This window comes from Sus scrofa, chromosome 13 (assembly GCF_000003025.6).
Source record: "Sus scrofa isolate TJ Tabasco breed Duroc chromosome 13, Sscrofa11.1, whole genome shotgun sequence".
Lineage (NCBI taxonomy): Eukaryota > Metazoa > Chordata > Mammalia > Artiodactyla > Suidae > Sus > Sus scrofa.
This window is the reverse complement of record NC_010455.5, coordinates 129,411,767-129,429,132: the sequence shown is the minus strand read 5'-3', so window position 1 is coordinate 129,429,132 and position 17,366 is coordinate 129,411,767. Positions and strand designations below refer to the sequence as shown.

General features: G+C 36.0%; 1 protein-coding gene across 3 annotated transcripts in view; it reads left to right on the top strand.

The window, feature by feature from the left end:
• The window catches only part of FGF12 (fibroblast growth factor 12), a 580,493-nt gene that overhangs the window by 388,860 nt on the left and 174,267 nt on the right, over nt 1–17,366 (top strand). For all 3 annotated transcript variants that reach the window (XM_021070057.1, XM_021070055.1, XM_021070056.1), the window contains one exon: nt 1,320–1,423. In XM_021070057.1, the coding sequence (XP_020925716.1) occupies nt 1,320–1,423 (104 nt within the window). The remainder of the gene's footprint in view (nt 1–1,319; nt 1,424–17,366) is intronic.

Sequence of the window (17,366 nt, the reverse complement as noted above, 5' to 3'; positions counted from 1 at the left end):
TCATAAAATATTTACTTCATATCAGTGTTGCCATCTATATAGCCTAAACTTGTGATTGTTTTCCCCCCTTATGTAATATAAATTCTTTCAAGATAGGGACAATGCTCTGTACTTATGCTAATTTTGTAATACTAACATTAACTAAAATAGTGCCACAGAGGGATATGTAGTTTATGCAAATTTACTGTTGAAAGAAAAATAGTTTATCTTCTTATTTATCTTCTTTTTGGCATATGAATACTTCTCCAAGTAGACAAATAAACTACTGAATATTTTCAATGATGGACAACCCAAATATTTAAAGACTGTATGTATGTTCCCATTTTATTTTAAAGTACTGAATTAAGTTTATAACGTTAATTTTTAATGGTTTTGTGCATAAATATGCATATACATGTATCTATTTCCCAGGATATAAAATATGTCCATTAGAGTTTCTTATCTAGCAATCATTGATCCATCTATTTATCTATATACATTTACATATGAAAATTGAAATATAAAGAGAAATGTTTTCCTGCCACTAGCATAGTTAAGAATAACCCAGTTGCTAAGGGGGAGGGGGAGGGAGTGGGATGGACTGGGAATTTGGGGTTAGTAGATGTAAACTATTGCCTTTAGAATGGATAAGCAACGAGGTCCTGCTGTGTAGCCCTGGGAACTATGTCTAGTCACTTATGATGGAGCATGATAATGTGAGAAAATAGAATGTGTACATGTATGTGTAACTGGGTTACCTTGCTGTATAGTACAAAATGGACAGAACACTGTAAACCAGCTATCATGGAAAAAAATAGGTCATTTTTTAAAAAAAGAATAATCCAGTTGTTTCTATGTTCATCTTGTGTGTTCAAGAGAGTGTTCAAGACCACGAGGAAAAGACAGAAAACAAAAAGCTCTGGCATATGTTATAAAGATCATATTTTATTATTACTTATGACTATAAATATATTTTCTACTGTTGAGAATTTTTTGGTTCAAATTATTTGTTGGTTAGAAAAAAATCATTGTATACTGTTTGAATAGATCTTCATTTTGTAGAGCAGACATCGTGGACTCTCAGACCCAAGTGGGGTCATCAGAGACCATCTAATCTAATGCCTTTTTTTGAAAATGAGTTTATGTGATTTACCTGAAGTCACATAGTAATTAGTCATGGTGCTAGTTCTCTTCACTTTTAGAATGCTCCTCTCTCTTTCTCTCTCTACTAATTTCAATTCATGGTTTTTAATCCTCAAGAGTCATCATTTTAAGAAGCAAGATGATCTATTCAAAAGGTCACTGATCCTTTCCTCTCTGTCTTCCTTTTTCCCCTCTAGCCCTCTTCAATCTAATTCCAGTGGGCCTGCGTGTGGTGGCCATCCAGGGGGTGAAGGCCAGCCTCTATGTGGCCATGAATGGTGAAGGCTATCTCTATAGCTCAGTAAGTACCTTGTTGTGTGTGGGGGGGTGCGTGCATGCGTGCATGCATGCGCGCACATTTTGTCTTTAATGAGCCACTATATCAGGATTGTTATGAGAATTTTATAACTTACAATATTAAAGATCATGCTCACTCACATGTTTTTTCTTTAACGAGCCACTATGTTGGGATTATTAGGAGAATTTTATTATTTACAATATTAAAGATCGTGTTTTGTTGAAAAAGAGCTTGTGACTCTGCATTCAGTATGAATTCTCTTTGTCTAGCTTCCACGTCTAAGGTCTTGAATTTTACCTTTCTGTTTAAATCAGGGGAAAAGACATTTTTCCTTTTTCCTGTTACCTCTCCTTTGAGCCCAGAAGATGGTTTAGGAAGCTAAAAATTTTGAATTCGAGAATTTTCTCTGGCTGTTTGTGGAGGAAAAAAAATTGGAAGAGATTGTGGTTTTGTTTGTATTTAATGTAGCTGTGTAGTGCCTAATATGAGAGATTCCTGGGATAACTGGTCACTTCAAAGGCAATGTGAATTTATAAAATGAGCTTTTGATTGGGGCTGGAATATTTGAGTTTCATTTGCGTTTCAGCTACAATATCCCTTTGCAAAAGTCACCTCCTCTCTTCAACTTAATTTTCAGACCTTTATTCTTTTATGTTTTTTAGCTGCACACATAGCACATGAAAGTTCCTGGTTCATGGGTCGAATCCAAGCCACAGCTGAGACCTGAGCTGCTACAGTCAGGTCCTTAACCCACTGTACCACAGTGGGAACTCCAAACTTCTGGACCTTTAAAATGAAGCTGTTGGGCCCCATGTTGTCTAACATCTCTTTTAAATCTAAAACTGACAAAATTAGGCAGCATCAGTGGCTACATTATGAGCACTGACATATTTTAAAGTAGTTAAGGGTCTCATTCTCAAGATAACAATTTATGCATTGAGAGAACACTATGCACTGAATCTTGTGTATGTATACAATTCCTGTTCTGTCCTAAGGCAGTTGCCTATTTGCAGTTCGTGAAGAAATCGTCTTGAAAATTATGGTTACAGGTTTCCACTGTTGCTTTCTGTGATCTCAGTTAATAAGACAAGGTTATTCAGGAAATTTATTTATGCCTGCTAGATTCTCAATTAATTGTTGAGATGTTTTATTAAGCTTTTTCAACATTCAATTAGATGAATCTCTGGTACACTCTGCTTCCTTATTAGTAATGATGTATTCATTCATATTATAATTCTTAAAGTTGCTATTTGACTCCTGAGCAGATTCACATCTGAATATGCATTTATATGCTAGATGTGTCCATATATATTATTTCAATGGTGCTATTGGGAAGAATACTTGAAGACAGATGCATTTTTTGGTCAAAATAATGGGCTTAAAATTTTTTTTTTGGCCCCGCCCATGGAATGTGGAGGTTCTGGAACCAGGGATTTAACTGCACCACAGCTATAACCGGAGTCACAGCAGTGACAATGCAGGATCTTTAATCTGCTGAGCTATCAGGGAACTCTTGGACTTTTATTCTTAATGTGTCATAATTCTACCATTTCTTAATGTCCAGTAATTGTGAGTCTATATTTGAAATGTAAGATTAAAATAAGAAAAAGAAAGTTAACAGGTGTTGTTTTGAATAATTCCAATTAGCAATATTTTTTTTTTTTTAAGTTTTGAATGTAATACAAACTAAAACACTTAGTTGATCCTAGGATACTACTGAATTAAGAATTTAATCAGTTATCAGGTAAACAGCTAAAGGTAGACAATATTTATATTCAGAAGGTCATTATTCATTTAAAAAAATTTTAAAGGTATTAATTCATGCTGTAGTTCCATAAAAATTGTAGAGTTCTGGTTTTTCCAAAGATCTGAGAGGAAAAAAAAACATAGTCTGAAAACAGTGTTATAGCAGGAGGCAGTTATGTAGGAGCCCTAGAGAGAGTGTGTGTGTGAAGTGGGTGGGCTCAGGAAGGGGTCACCATTGGTCAGTGCAACCCCAAAGTTCCTGGGGGAGGAGCCTGGGTATTCAGCATGACATAACTGCACTTAATACATGGCAGCATTTTTAGAAATGCATTCTTTCTATCTCTCTTGCTCAGAGCAAGGCTTAAGAGACAGGGAACCCATAAGAGAGGTTTTCAGAAATTCTTGACTGGAGAATTTTATTGTAGGTGCTTTTTTGTAAAGGGTCTAACATCTCAGGAAAGCCAATAAATTACCTGTTGTGTTACCTGTTTGGGGTACCTACAGTTTCAGTTTTTCTGTTCACTTTAAGTTGCCTCATACCAAGAATTGCAGCACTTTTCCCTGTATGGTACCGTGAGGTTATGGGACAGTTTTTCTTAATTATAAATATGGCATCACTGCCATAGAGCATCAGGGTCCCTACTTTCAAAAGCACTCTCTTTTTGGATAGGACTATGAAATGCTGGTTTGTAAATTTAAATGGTGGGCACAAGCCTGCAGAGTTTGTTATAGGACTAAAGGGGACCAGTATTGGGAGGGAATTGGGTATCAGGGCTTCATCACACTTTTGCTGAATTTCTGTGTGGCATGTCTTAGCAACAGAGTGCTAGGGTAGCCAGGAGCCTCGCCTTAAGTTAAAAACAGCTTTTAGGCTTTCTTGTGGTGCTTTTTGGTATGTATGAGGCTTGAAGCTGTTTGAAAAAGTTTCCTTGGAGTTCCCGTCGTGGCACAGTGATTAACAAATCCGACTAGGAACCATGAGGTTGCGGGTTCGGTTCCTGCCCTTGCTCATTGGGTTAACGATCCGGCGTTGCTGTGAGCTGTGGTGTAGGTTGCAGACGCGGCTCGGATCTCGCGTTGCTGTGGCTCTGGCATAGGCCAGTGGCTACAGTTCCTATTAGACCCCTATGTGGGAACCTCCATATGCCGCGGGAGCGGCCCAAGAAATGGCAAAAAGACAAAAAAAAAAAAGTTTCCTTCATCATGTTGAACGGTATAGCTGAGTATACCAGTATGGGCCCTACCTGAAATTCATGGCAGGGATAGGGGGTGGGTGGTGCGTGTATGGGGGCCAACTCTAGAGATATAAAGAAACTAATTTAGAATCCAAGAGAAATTCTCAAATGGTATCATTTATCTGGTGTTATCTGCCTCATCTGTGCAATCCCAAAGTTACTGGGGGAGGAGCCTGGGTATTCAGCATGACATAACTGCACTTAATACATGGCAGCATTTTTAGAAATGCATTCTTTCTATCTCTCTTGCTCAGAGCAAGGTTTAAGAGACAGGGAACCCATAGGAGAGGTATTAATTCATGTTTAAGATAGAAATTAATTTCCTTGTTACTTCTGATTCTTCTGCCACCACCCATCACTAGGAGACCCAAGGAGAGAGTGAGGAAGGACAGAGTGAGTGCCTGTTAGGTAGCATAGAGCTAGAGTTTTGGATCCATTTTGAAAATCTTTGTTGTAATAGGTTAGTTTAATCCATAAGCATTTAGTGAGATTGCCGCTGCATCTGGATTTGTTTTTACCATTGTAGTTTGCATTTTGGCTTCTATTTTCTTTATTTTCTTGCATTATTGAAACATTTTCCTATTCTAGCTTTAGTCTTCTTCTAGTTTGTAAATGCAGATAATAATTCTAGTCTTTTGGTTATTTATACTTTTTAAAACATACATAAATAAGTATATAGTTTGCTAAATAATGAAATATATTGTTTGTTTCTGTTCTTCTTCCAAACAGCTGATAGGCCTTAGTGTGTTTTCTTACCTAGTAAACACCACCACCCTTCTCACCAAATGGAGTATTTACATGTTAAAATAAAATATGCACATTTAGTTATTTTTTATACTAAAAGTTAAATTTATCAATCTTTAACATAGTGTCTATGCAAATAGATTTTGTTTTTGTATGTATCAAATTGGCCCGAGTTTCCTTTTCTTCTAAACACGATATTCCATTTAAAAAAATTTATTGAAGTATAGTTGATTTACAATGTTCTGTTAATTTCTGCTGTACAGCAAAGTGACCCAGTCATGCATATATTTATTCTTTTTTTCGTATTATCTTCCGTCATGTTCTATCTCAAGTGATTGGATATAGTTCCCTGTGCTGTACAGGAGGACCTCATTGCTTAAGCACTCTAAATGTAATAGTTTGCATCTACCGACCCCAAGTCCCAGTCCATCTCTCTTCCTCCCCCTCCCGCTTGGCAACCACAAGTCAGTTCTCCATGTCTGTGAGTCTGCTTCTGTTCTGTAGAGAGGTTCATTTTTTCTTCTGTATGGGCCTGCAGATGGTGAATTCTTTTCATACTGGTGTCCATGAAAATGCCTTTCTTTCAACTTTCACTCTTGAATGTCAGTTCAAATAGTTGTCCAAGTCTTGTAGACCTTTCTCTTCCTCAGCATTGTGAAAATTACATTCCTTTGGCTTATGTTACCTGTTGTTGGCTATGAGAAGTTTGCTATCAGTTTAATATCCTTTCCTTTGAGGGTAACCCATATGGAAAATTTAAAGGATTTTTTTCTCTTTATATATACTTTATGTTCTGCAAATTCACTCTAATGTCTAGTTGTAAATCTGTGTTAAGTTATCTGGTTAGAAATCCAGAATGCAGTTTCAATCCAAGGAATCCTGCTTCTTTAATTCTGAAAAATTTTAATTCTTCCTGTATATATTTTATGTCTCTATTATACTTTCTGGTCTCTTGTGCTGATAATATCTAAATGGCTTTCACTAGAAATTTGCAAATTTATCTATGCTAGAAATAATGACATCTATTTCATGATTTCAACCACTATGTTTAAAATTTTTGGATGTCTGTGGTTTCCATTCAGTATCTACCTGATCTTGATTGATTTCTTCCTGTTTTTACTCTCTGGCTCTTTTTAGAGAAAGTCATTAACACATTTATCTCTCTGAGCATTCTTGAAATACTTGGCAGACTTTTCCATAAAGTTAATTTCTTTTATAATGAATTCATGTTTCAATTGTTGACTTTATTGGCTGCCATTTTCAGAATTAGATTAAGATTATATTAGAATTTAGATTTAGTTCTTCGCATGTTTGAAATTTTGGTCTGCAGGCACATTTCTCTCTCTCTTTCCTTCTCCATCATCTTTCTTTGAAGTCTCCCCTCAATTTCTAGCAAATTTTTGGTTACGTCTATCCAGCCTGCAGTGGCCCTAGTTTAGAATAAGATTTTAAGGGTCAATTCTAGGCTGCTGTGCTAGGGTAACATTGGGGTTAGACTAGAGTGTCTGGGCAGGCATATGGCTTGGTCTTGCTCCTCTCATTGTGAGGCTATGTCTATCATTGCATCTTGCTTAAAAGATTAGCAGCATTTTAAAAAATACAATTGATATACAATATTATATTAGTTTCAAGTGATCTACCCAGGGATTCAAAATTCTCGTACATTAGAAATTATCACCAGGATAGGTATATTAACCATCTCTCTTTAGGTAGTTGTTACAGTATTGTTGATCATATTCCTTATGCTACATATTGTGTCCTCGTGTCTTATTTTAAAATTAAAAGCTTATACCTCTTAATTCCGTTCACCTATTTGGCCCAATCCTTTACTCACCTCCTCTCTGGCAACCACTGGTTTGTTCTCTGTATTTAGGAGTTTTGTTTTGTTTTGATTATTTGTTTTGTTTTTTAGATTCCACGTATGTGAGATCATATAGTATTTGTCTTTCTCTGTCTGACTTGTTTCACTTAGTGTAATACTCTCTAGACCCATCCGCATTGTTGTAAATGGAAAGATTTTTTTTTAATGTTTGATTGTATAAATATATATTTTTATATAGTCATCTATTGATGAATACTTTAAGTCGTTTCCATATGTTGGCTATTGTAAATAATGCTGCAGTGAATATTAGGGTGCATGTATCCTTTTGAATTAGTATTTTTGTTTCCTTTGGGTAAATATCCAGAGGTGAAATTGCTAGTTAATATGACAGTTCTATTTTCATGTCTTGAGGAACCTCTATACCGTTTTGCATAGTGGCTGCACCAAGTTACATTCCCACCAACTGTGGACCAGTGTTCCCTTTTCTCCACATCTTTGTCAACATTTGTTATTTGTGGTCATTTTGATAACAGCCATTCCCACAGGTATGAGATGGTATCTCGTGTTGTGGTGTTGATTTGCATTCCTCTAACGATGAGCGATGATGAACAAGTAGCAGCGTTTTTTATTTCAGCCTTTTAAGAATTGGAGCAGGAAAACGATTCCAGCCCCTGGTGTGAGCAGGTAGCCTGGCTCTGTTTCCTTATTCTGTATGGAGGGCTTTGATTCCCATTGACCTGACCAGGGTGGAACTCTTGGTCACACCACCTCCTTCAGGACATGAAGCCCAGTAGCCTAGCAACCTGCTCAGTGCTTTTTGTTTCCATCCTATAGGGATGATTAGCTTGGTTATGTCATTTACACCTTTCATTGCCAAATTCAGTGTCATGAAACTTTTCCTCTATGTTTTCTTCTGGGTTTTTATATTTTTAGGTCCTACATTTCAGTTATTAATCCATTTTGCATTAAATTTTGTGTGTGATATAAGCATAACCAGTATAGATGAAGTAGGTCAAGAAAAATACATTCTAGCTCAATGTTCATTTAAAAAATTATTTTTGAAATATAGTTGATTTACAATGTTTACAATGTTGTGTTAGTTTCAGGTATATAGCAGAGTGATATATATACACACATATACAAATATATCACACATATATCTTTTTCAGATTCTTTTTCATTGTAGATTATTACATGATATGAATGTAGTTCCCTGTGCTATACATGGGATTCTTCTTGTTTATCCATGTCAATGTTCATTTTAAAAATCAACATTGCTTATCCTATTTGCTGTTGCAGTTAAGGATGTGTCACTCCATACTGCTATGACATAATGTCAAAAGTGTAATTCTTTGGCAATGCTCTAGAATTCCATGCCTAAGTCTGGTGTTTCAGTGAGAGCAATGTTGTGACTGCTGTAAGATACTGACTTTATTTTGAAAAACTGAGTCAAGAGTTATTGAGAAACACAGAAAGGGTCTCTGAGGAAGAAGAAAAGAGAAGGCCAATATTGAAAGCTATAAGAAGACTGTTTTATTGAAAGCTATAAGAAGACTGTTTTATTCCCCAAAAAAGGGCAATAGAAGATATTTTTTTACTCTGATTTATTTTCTTCCTCACCATCATAGATGTCCATATTTTCCCATCGCTGAGGATGCAGTAGAAATTTTCTCATTTTCTGCAGCCAAAAATAGCTGCCACATTTTGCACTTGGATAAGACATTTATCTGTATATTTCCTTTATTTCTTTTTTGGAAGTATTTGTTTTCTTGCTCTGTCTAATGTATTAGAAGCAGGTTCCTTGAAGCTAATGAGTCTATCTAATATAGATTAATATATACCATAACACTGAAAACTGCAATTCCTATGTAAAGATAAAGAAATAAATAAATATCAAAATAATTATATAAATAAATAAATATTAAAATAATTATATAATAAAATAAATATTAAATCTTGTTGACTCTGCTGATGGATGTGTTCCATGCAGTTTAATTGTGAGAATAATTCATTGGCCATCTGGTCTTAATGGTTTTTGTGATAATTTCCCTGACTGTAAGTCTATACACTTTCTAGTTCCATTAACTGGCTCAACTTTAAATAAGCTATGGCTATTCTATTGAAACATGGAAGGTTTGCCAGAGGAATCTTATTGTTCATGCTTCTCTGTGTTGAGACTAATGTTCTGTTGTATTTATTTTTCATTTTTAAAAGTTTTATTGAAGTATAGTTAACTTACAATATTGTGATAATTTCTGCTGTACCACAAAGTGATTCAGTAATGCATGTACATAGGTCCTTTCTGTGGTGAGTTTAAGAGCTGATGTTGTCATGTTTTCCTTTCTGAACTAAACATTGCTTATAAAAGGGAGTAAGATTGGCCAGGAAGTCTTCCAGGAAAGCCACTTGGTCGTTATAATTCATCTCTCAGTGAAAAGTTTCCACTCCATAATGGAAAGAGATGGCAGCTTTTTAAAGCACATGTATCTGGAATAGAGGTACAAATCAGTTATGCACTCAGGAATTCGAGTTTCTCCATCAACTGACTCTTCCTCAAGGAACATTCCAAAATCTGAGGCATATGTAGAACTGTTTCTTGGGTAAAGGTATTTCTGAAGAGTCCCTAATATTGAAGGAGGGAGGAAGGGAAGGGGGGAGAGAGAGAGAGAACACCTTAGCTATTAATGTCAAACGAATCATAGGGTTTTAAAGTTAATGGCGCCTGAATAGAGAGAAGCCATAAGCTAAATCACAAAGGCTTGTTCAGCAATTAGATTATTAAATATTCATTTTAGGTCATTTGCATAATTTTTTCTTCCATGTATTTGTGGTTTTCATGAATTTTAGAACGTTTTTTAAATCTTAGGTTGATTTTTGGCTGTATCAACTGAAAAAGAATACCTATTTTGCCTATTTTTCTACCCTCATGTATATATTATTTAACCGAATTGGGTGGTTCTTATCTACTGACATACACACACAGACACACACACACATGCATATATAATCTTGCCAATCCAAAAATCTGGCTGTGTTGCTTGCAAAACGTGACATGAATTGTTATTCTTGTTGGAATTACATTGCTCTTCTTTAGAAAGAATCAACAGGTTATTAGTTATACTTTTATTAATCTTCAAGGATTGAATCCATTTTTACCTTATGATGTTTTCAGTAGTAAGTGGTGTTGGTTTTATTCCAAGAGTTTATAACTTATGAAAAATGTTAATTCTTAGCTCCTGGGCTAGCCTTAATTGTAAAAATTAGCATATGTGTTTCCAATAGCATTTTTCATTGAAACATAAAAATAGGATTAAGCTTCTAAGAGCAGCACTAATGAGGACGTTTGGTTGAATCATTTGAAAATGATATTACATTTTATATATATTTTTTCTTTCTACTTGGCCATTAGGCACATTAGGCCAACATGTAGTCATATATCCAAAATTTCTAGATTATGTTCTTTTAGTCATTAGTGAATCAGGCAGTCCTAAGCAGTGTTTAAGAATGAAAGCTTTAGAAATAAAACTAGGTTTGAATCACAGCTCTGTAACTTACTTATTTTGTGTCACTGGGGAAGTGTCTTAAGCTTCTAGACTCAGGTTCCTTGGATGTAAAATGGAGATAATAATGAAAATGACAGCTTTATAGGATTTTAGCAAGGATTAAATGAGACAATGCATGTAAAACCCTAGCACTGTGCCTGGTACACAGTCAATGCTCAGGGTCAACCATAAATAGTAGCAGTGATAGTAGTAATAATAGTAGTATCAAGGTGGTGGGTGTAGTAGTAGCTGCCTTTGCAGCAGCAGTAATAGTAAGAGTAGTATGATGGTGGTGGTAGTAGCAACAGCAGCAGCAGTAGGAGTATAATGGTGGTAATAATAATAGTAGCAGCAGCAGTAATAGCAATAGTAGTAGTAGTAATAGTAGTATAATAGTGGTGGTGGTGGTGGTAGTAGTAATATTAAATAAGATGCTCATTATTTAATATTAATAATGAAGTAGTAATATTAAATAAAAATGTCTAAATCCATTCCTTACCATCAGTTCATGAAGTTCACCTAAGGCAAATCTATCCTTACTTTCTGTGATGACTCCTGGTTTGCCTAATCCAAATCTTTAGCTACCCTGACCAGGGGAGATTGGTTGCAGGGAATCTCTCATTTAATTAGAGCCAGTTAACTTCAGGGCCAGGACTTGACTTTATCTGTTGAAAGAGAATTACCTTTAAAACAAAACAAAACAAAATAAAGCAAAACAAACAAACAAAAAATCCTAAATTTAGAGCTGAGAGGGAAATAAAGGACTACAGCCAGCTTAGAGACATGGGAGAAACCGTGTCTTAGAATGATTCCAACATTCAGAGGACAGAAAGTCTCTAGGTGAAGAGATGGAGGAACCAGGTCTTATTCACGTCCTTGACACTGTGCATGATGACATACCTGAAGCCAGTTCTACTTCTGAAGTTTATAGTTTTATGAGCCAGTAATTGCTCTTCTGTGTGAACCAGTTTGGGCTGTGTTTTGTTTGTTTATTTGTTTGTTTGTTCTAACCTGATAGACTGATAAAGAAGTGAACCAATCTTGAGAGTGTTCAGACTTTCCAGAAAAGCTAAAGCTCTCTGTTTCATGTTCGCCTTGTCACTCCTGCTGAAGGATTACCTAGTGGCCTCCTTCTAAAAAATTATGACTTTACAATGGCTTTCTGAGTCAGCCTGATTCCCCAAAGAGATCCCCTGTTCTTATTAGTTCTGCCTTCCCTTGCCTGTTTCCCTCCAAACCAATGTAAGCATTAGTTATTTTCATATGTAAATGTTCCCTGAGTTTGTAACCAAAAAATGATAAAAGATAGGAATCAACTTATTTCCCCTGTTACTCTTCAGCATGAACCAAGTTTTCAACTTTTGGGGAATTCTTCAAAATATTTCTTTATCTAACTCACTTGGGGAGAAATATATTACATAAAATGAGCCTATAAGTCATGACTTTCCTAGACTTCAGGAAGGGAAAAAGAGAGGGACTTATTAGTGCTAAATACAAAGGGAAAATCGGTAGATTTTCCGTTGAGATTTGAATGGAATAGAGATGCAGTGAAGCAGAGAAACAGAAGCAAGTCATTCTTATGACCACGTCAGCAGATAAGTTGGCTCATTGAAGAGATAGCACTGAGAAAAAGAATATGAAAAAAAAGAAAAAGAAAAAACAAACAAACAAAACAACAAAACACTGTAATAGGTAGCCAAATTAGAGCAATTGGCAGGCAAGAACATACCATAAAGTGCTACATTTTGAAGAGATTTAAAGCCTACAGCTTACTGAATTTATGACACATTTAAAGTGAACCACAAAATTTAAAAATCTAGTAGTTAAATTGGGGAAATGGTTTAGCCACATAGAATTGTATTGTCAAAAGTGACATATTTCAGTCCTCTCCAAATGGAAAGAGAAATTTATTTTGAGATGACTGAAAACATCAGCCTCCCATGGGGTATCTATATGTCATGGTTCATCCAGGAGAGTCCCAGCTTATGCCTGGTGTCTAAGTGTAATTATTGACAGTGCTTGTTTGATCTTCAGAAAAGTCCTGGATTAGGGTTTGGGCAAGAATTACACAGTCCCATTACACATGATCTGATGTAGTGACTCAGTGGGTGATCTGAAGTGTCAGCAGATGTGCAGAATTTCACTGAATAAAATTCCTCTTCTGATTTTACTTCTCCAAACCAACTCTTAATGACAGATTTCTTAAGTTCACTTTGCTGTATTGCCAAGGAATTGAGTTGGCTGTGAGTAAAAAACAATGGTTTAAAGGGGTCAAAGTTTTAAGTCTTCTCACAAAACCTGAAGTCTGGAGGTTGACAGTTACTGATGTTGATTCATTGATGGGCTAAAGAACTCTTGGCTAAAGGGCCAAGGTCTTTACATTTATTTGGCCTTTTCCTCATGGTCCAAGATAACTCCCCCCTCCCCAGCTAATGTGTGTACTTTTCTGGGCAGTAAAAATGGGCACAGAGAATGGTAAGGTGGCTTTATTAGGAAAGTGCACTTTTCTAAAAGTGCCAGCATCATTGACAGCAATGTCCAGTGATGATCATAGAACTGTGTCACAAGGTCACCCCTAGGTAGAAAGAGTATAGGGCAATATCTGGACTTCTAAAAAATTACCACATTGCCATATCCACCGAAATCAAGATTCTGTTAATATGAAAGGGAACTTGGATATTGAGTAGGCACCTGACAACTACCACACATCTCCAGACTGAAAATATAAATGTAGATAATATATAAATGTAGATAACGTAAGACTTTAGGACAAGAAAGAGAGAGCATCAGAGAGACATAGAACAAGTGTACAGACTGAAGAATAGATATGTGTGTGTAGTTTCTTCATTAGGCTATGTAAAAGCTTTTACACTATAAAATATTGGTTGAAAATTTTATGGATCTCTAAAAGGAATCTAAATATTGAACTCTAGAGACTAAAGGGAGGAGAGCTTACTTATAATTTTATTCAGGTCCAAACAGAGTAAAACTCACCTGGGATTTGGAAACAGGAGCTTTCTGCTTGTTGAGTTTTCAGGCTAGATCTCTGGATCTTTCCTCTGAAATGTCTCTCTATAGCTGGGGCAAAAAAGAATAAGCCTTACTAGTGCAAGTTCCATTCTTCTGTTTCACCAGATAGGTGAAAATTCTCTCTGTAGAGAACTGTGAGAAGTCATGAGGGAACTGAAAGCCACTGTGGAAAGGTCCCAGCATATTGACTTCATAAGGGTGTTTTTGCCTGTGGTTTCAATATAGCTCTTCCTGGAACTCCAGGGATCAGTAACTTTTCCATGCTTGTATTTAACCAATAATTTATTACCTATTTATTTAGAGTTGGTAACATGTACACATTGTCTTAGGCACTGAAAATGAAGTGCAAAACACTTCCACTGCAGAGAGAGAGCAAGACAACACATAATCAAATAAATACGAAATTGTGCTATTTAGGGTTGATTTTATGAAAGAGGAGTCTATTTCAGTAATAGAGAAAACTAACTTAGACAAGATTGCCGTGAACATTTCTTTAAGGAGATGATATTCAAGCTAAGACCAAAAGGGTGAAAAGAAAGAGAATTATGCACTAAAGTAGAGCAAGAGTGATCCTGGCAGAGGGAGAAATAAGTGCAAAACATTCGTAGGAATAAAATGTTTGTAAACCTGACTGTTTCTCACCCCTTCTATCATAATTCTTACACATGAGGTGCTAATTCTAATATCTATTCATTTTCATTTGCTTATCTATTTGATTTAAAATATTTTTTACTTATCTTGAGTACTATTTTGAGTAATCCAAAACATGAGAGAGGAAAAGGACAAACACTTTACTTTCATACATTATTAAAAGAATGAAATTAAGGATTATAAGAGAAGGAAGCAACAAGATAGAAACAATACACTTTATGTCTTGCATATTTTTTTTTTTTTTTGTCTTTTTGTCTTTTTTTGTTGTTGTTGTTGCTATCTCTTGGGCCGCTTCCGCGGCATATGGAGGTTCCCAGGCTAGGGGTTGAATCAGAGCTGTAGCCACCGGCCTACGCCAGAGCCACAGCAACGCGGGATCCGAGCCGCCTCTGCAACCTACACCACAGCCCACGGCAACGCCGGATCCTTAACCCACTGAGCAAGGCCAGGGATCGAACCCGCAACCCCATGGTTCCTAGTCGGGTTCATTAACCACTGAGCCACGACGGGAACTCCCATCATGAATTTCTTCTGTTATTTTTATTATCTTTGTATTTTGACTCTTTTTACATCAGATCCATTGTTAAGTTGTATTTTTTTTAAAAAAAAACTTGTACACTATTTAATGAATGATTTCTTTATTGTTAATATTCCCAAAGGATTTCTAAGAACTTTCTCAGGTATTTCAATGAAAAGATTTCGTTGGCATTAGCTTAATACTTTGAATTTGATTAGTAGCATATTGCCAACATATATATGTTTTAAAATCTCCACACCACATGTAAAAGAGTAACTTTTTTTTCTTTTTTAATGGCTGTACCAGTGGCACATGGAAGTTCCTGGGCCAGGGATTGAATCAGAACCACAGCTACCACCTATGCCACAGCTGTGGCAATGCCATATCCTTTAACCCACTGCTCTGGGTTGGGGATCAAACCTTATTTTTTTCACTTTTTTGTCTTTTTGCCGTTTCTAGGGCTACACCCCGTGGCATGTGGAGATTCCCAGGCTAGGGGTCCAATTGGAGCTGTAGCTGCCGGCCTCTGCCAGAGCCACAGCAATGCCAGATCTGAGCCATGTCTATGACCTACACCACGGCTCACAGCAACACCAGATCATTAACCCACTGAGTGAGGCCAAGGATCGAACCTGCAACCTCATGGTTCCTAGTTGGATTTGTTTCCGCTGCGCCACGATGGGAACTCCTGACCCAGCAATTTCACTACAGGGCGTATACGTATACCCAAGAGAAACGGAAATGTATGTCCACACAAAAACTTCTGTGTATTGATACTCAGAGCAGCCTTATTCAATAGCCAAAACTGGAAATAACCTAATTGTCCATTAACTAATGAATGGATAAAGTGTGGCATACTTATTCAATATAATATTATCTAACAATAAAAAGGGGTGTTGATACATGTTACAACATGGATGAGCATGAAAACATTATGTTAAATGAAAGAAACCAGTCACAAAAGACAACATGTTGTTTTGTTCTATTTATATGAAGTGTCCAGTATAGACAACTCTGTAGAGACCGGGAGCTGGTTAATGATTGTGTTGAATGGGGATGGGTCACTGCTAAAAGGGGTGAGGTTGCTTTTTAGGGTGATGAAAATGTCCTAAAGTTGATTGTGGTGATGCTTGTACAACTGTGTGAATATACTAAAAACCGTTGACTTATGTGCTTTGAATGGGCAAACTGTATGGTCTATGAATAATATCTCGATAGTGCTGTTATTAAAAAGCTAATCCTATTTTAAATATTCACCTAATCATGAGTTAATAGAGTTTAAAAAGGAAATATCATTTCCCCCTAATGGATTCAATACACATTACTTCAATTGTACATTTTGTTTGTTTGAAGTAACACAAAGTGTGAATTTCCTCACAATTGCAGGGGTGTGACACCTATGTGTCACACTCTGGTATTGGAGCAAAAAGTGGAAAAAGAAGTGAGAGCAGAGTAAAATTTGTTTTCATTGTGAAGATGTGTCTACAACTGTAAACACCATTGGTTTTGACCACAAAAGACTAGGTATGAAAGGAGACTTTTATAGTAAGAGTAATAATTTTGGGGACTGATGGCATTTGAATTTACTTAATGAGCTTGGACTTTTACAATTATTATGGTCAGGGCTTTAAAATTTTATACGCAGCTGTTAATGAGGTAGTACTTTTGGACAGATGTGTGTTTAAATCAGAGAATATATTTTTTCTTTCTTTTTTCTCCAAGTTGAAAGTGTTTTGTGAAGAATCCTTGAATATTTTGTACCTTAAAATTGCATCTTGGGACTATTTAAAGGAAAAAGGTATAGAAATAGATGTATCTGTTTAGCAATGCACATTTTAGTGCCTTGCAGCAGAACCTATTACTTCCTTATACACATATGGAAATTTCAAATTATGGTCCAGTTTTAAGTATGAATATTTATAGAGGCTTTAACTGAAGTTTGACTCCCATGGGGCTATTTAGAGAAATATGTATAAAGATATACTTTTATAACCAAATATTTATTTTTGATTTGTGTGTTTTTATGGTGGGATCACTTGAAGATCATCTTTAAGAATCCAGAATAGCATACAGTTTGAGGGGCAGCACATGTCTTTAATTCTCAGTTTAGCTTGTTTCACCTTCTCCATCATTAGACATAATAAGCACATTTCAAGTCATAATAGAAGCCTATTTGTGAAGCATGGCTATTAATCCAGCTTTTATCTCATGGCATTGTCACAATTATTTTACCATCACTCTTTGGTGTTCATTACAGCTTTCATTATGTCTGTTTTCAAGGCCAGTGGCTAGGTCAATCAATATTACTTTTGCTCAGTGAATTTGGATGAAGTTTCTTTTTCAAAACATTTACCATTTTAAATATCTTATATCTAGTTAGTCTTGTATAGGTTAATTCAGGCTGAAAGAATGAAAAAACAGAAATGCTCTAACACATAGACTTTGAAAAATTTATGGTTCCCAAAGGAGACAGGTTGGGGGGTGAGGGGGTGTGCCGGGAGTTTGGGATGGAACTGTTCTAAAAAAATTGGGTTGCGATGATCATCATACAGCTATAAATGTAATAACATTCATTGAGTAATTAAAAAATAATTTTAAAAAGAAATGCTCTAACTCAGATACGGAGATGCACAGAGTTTTAAAAGAGTTGAAAACCTTC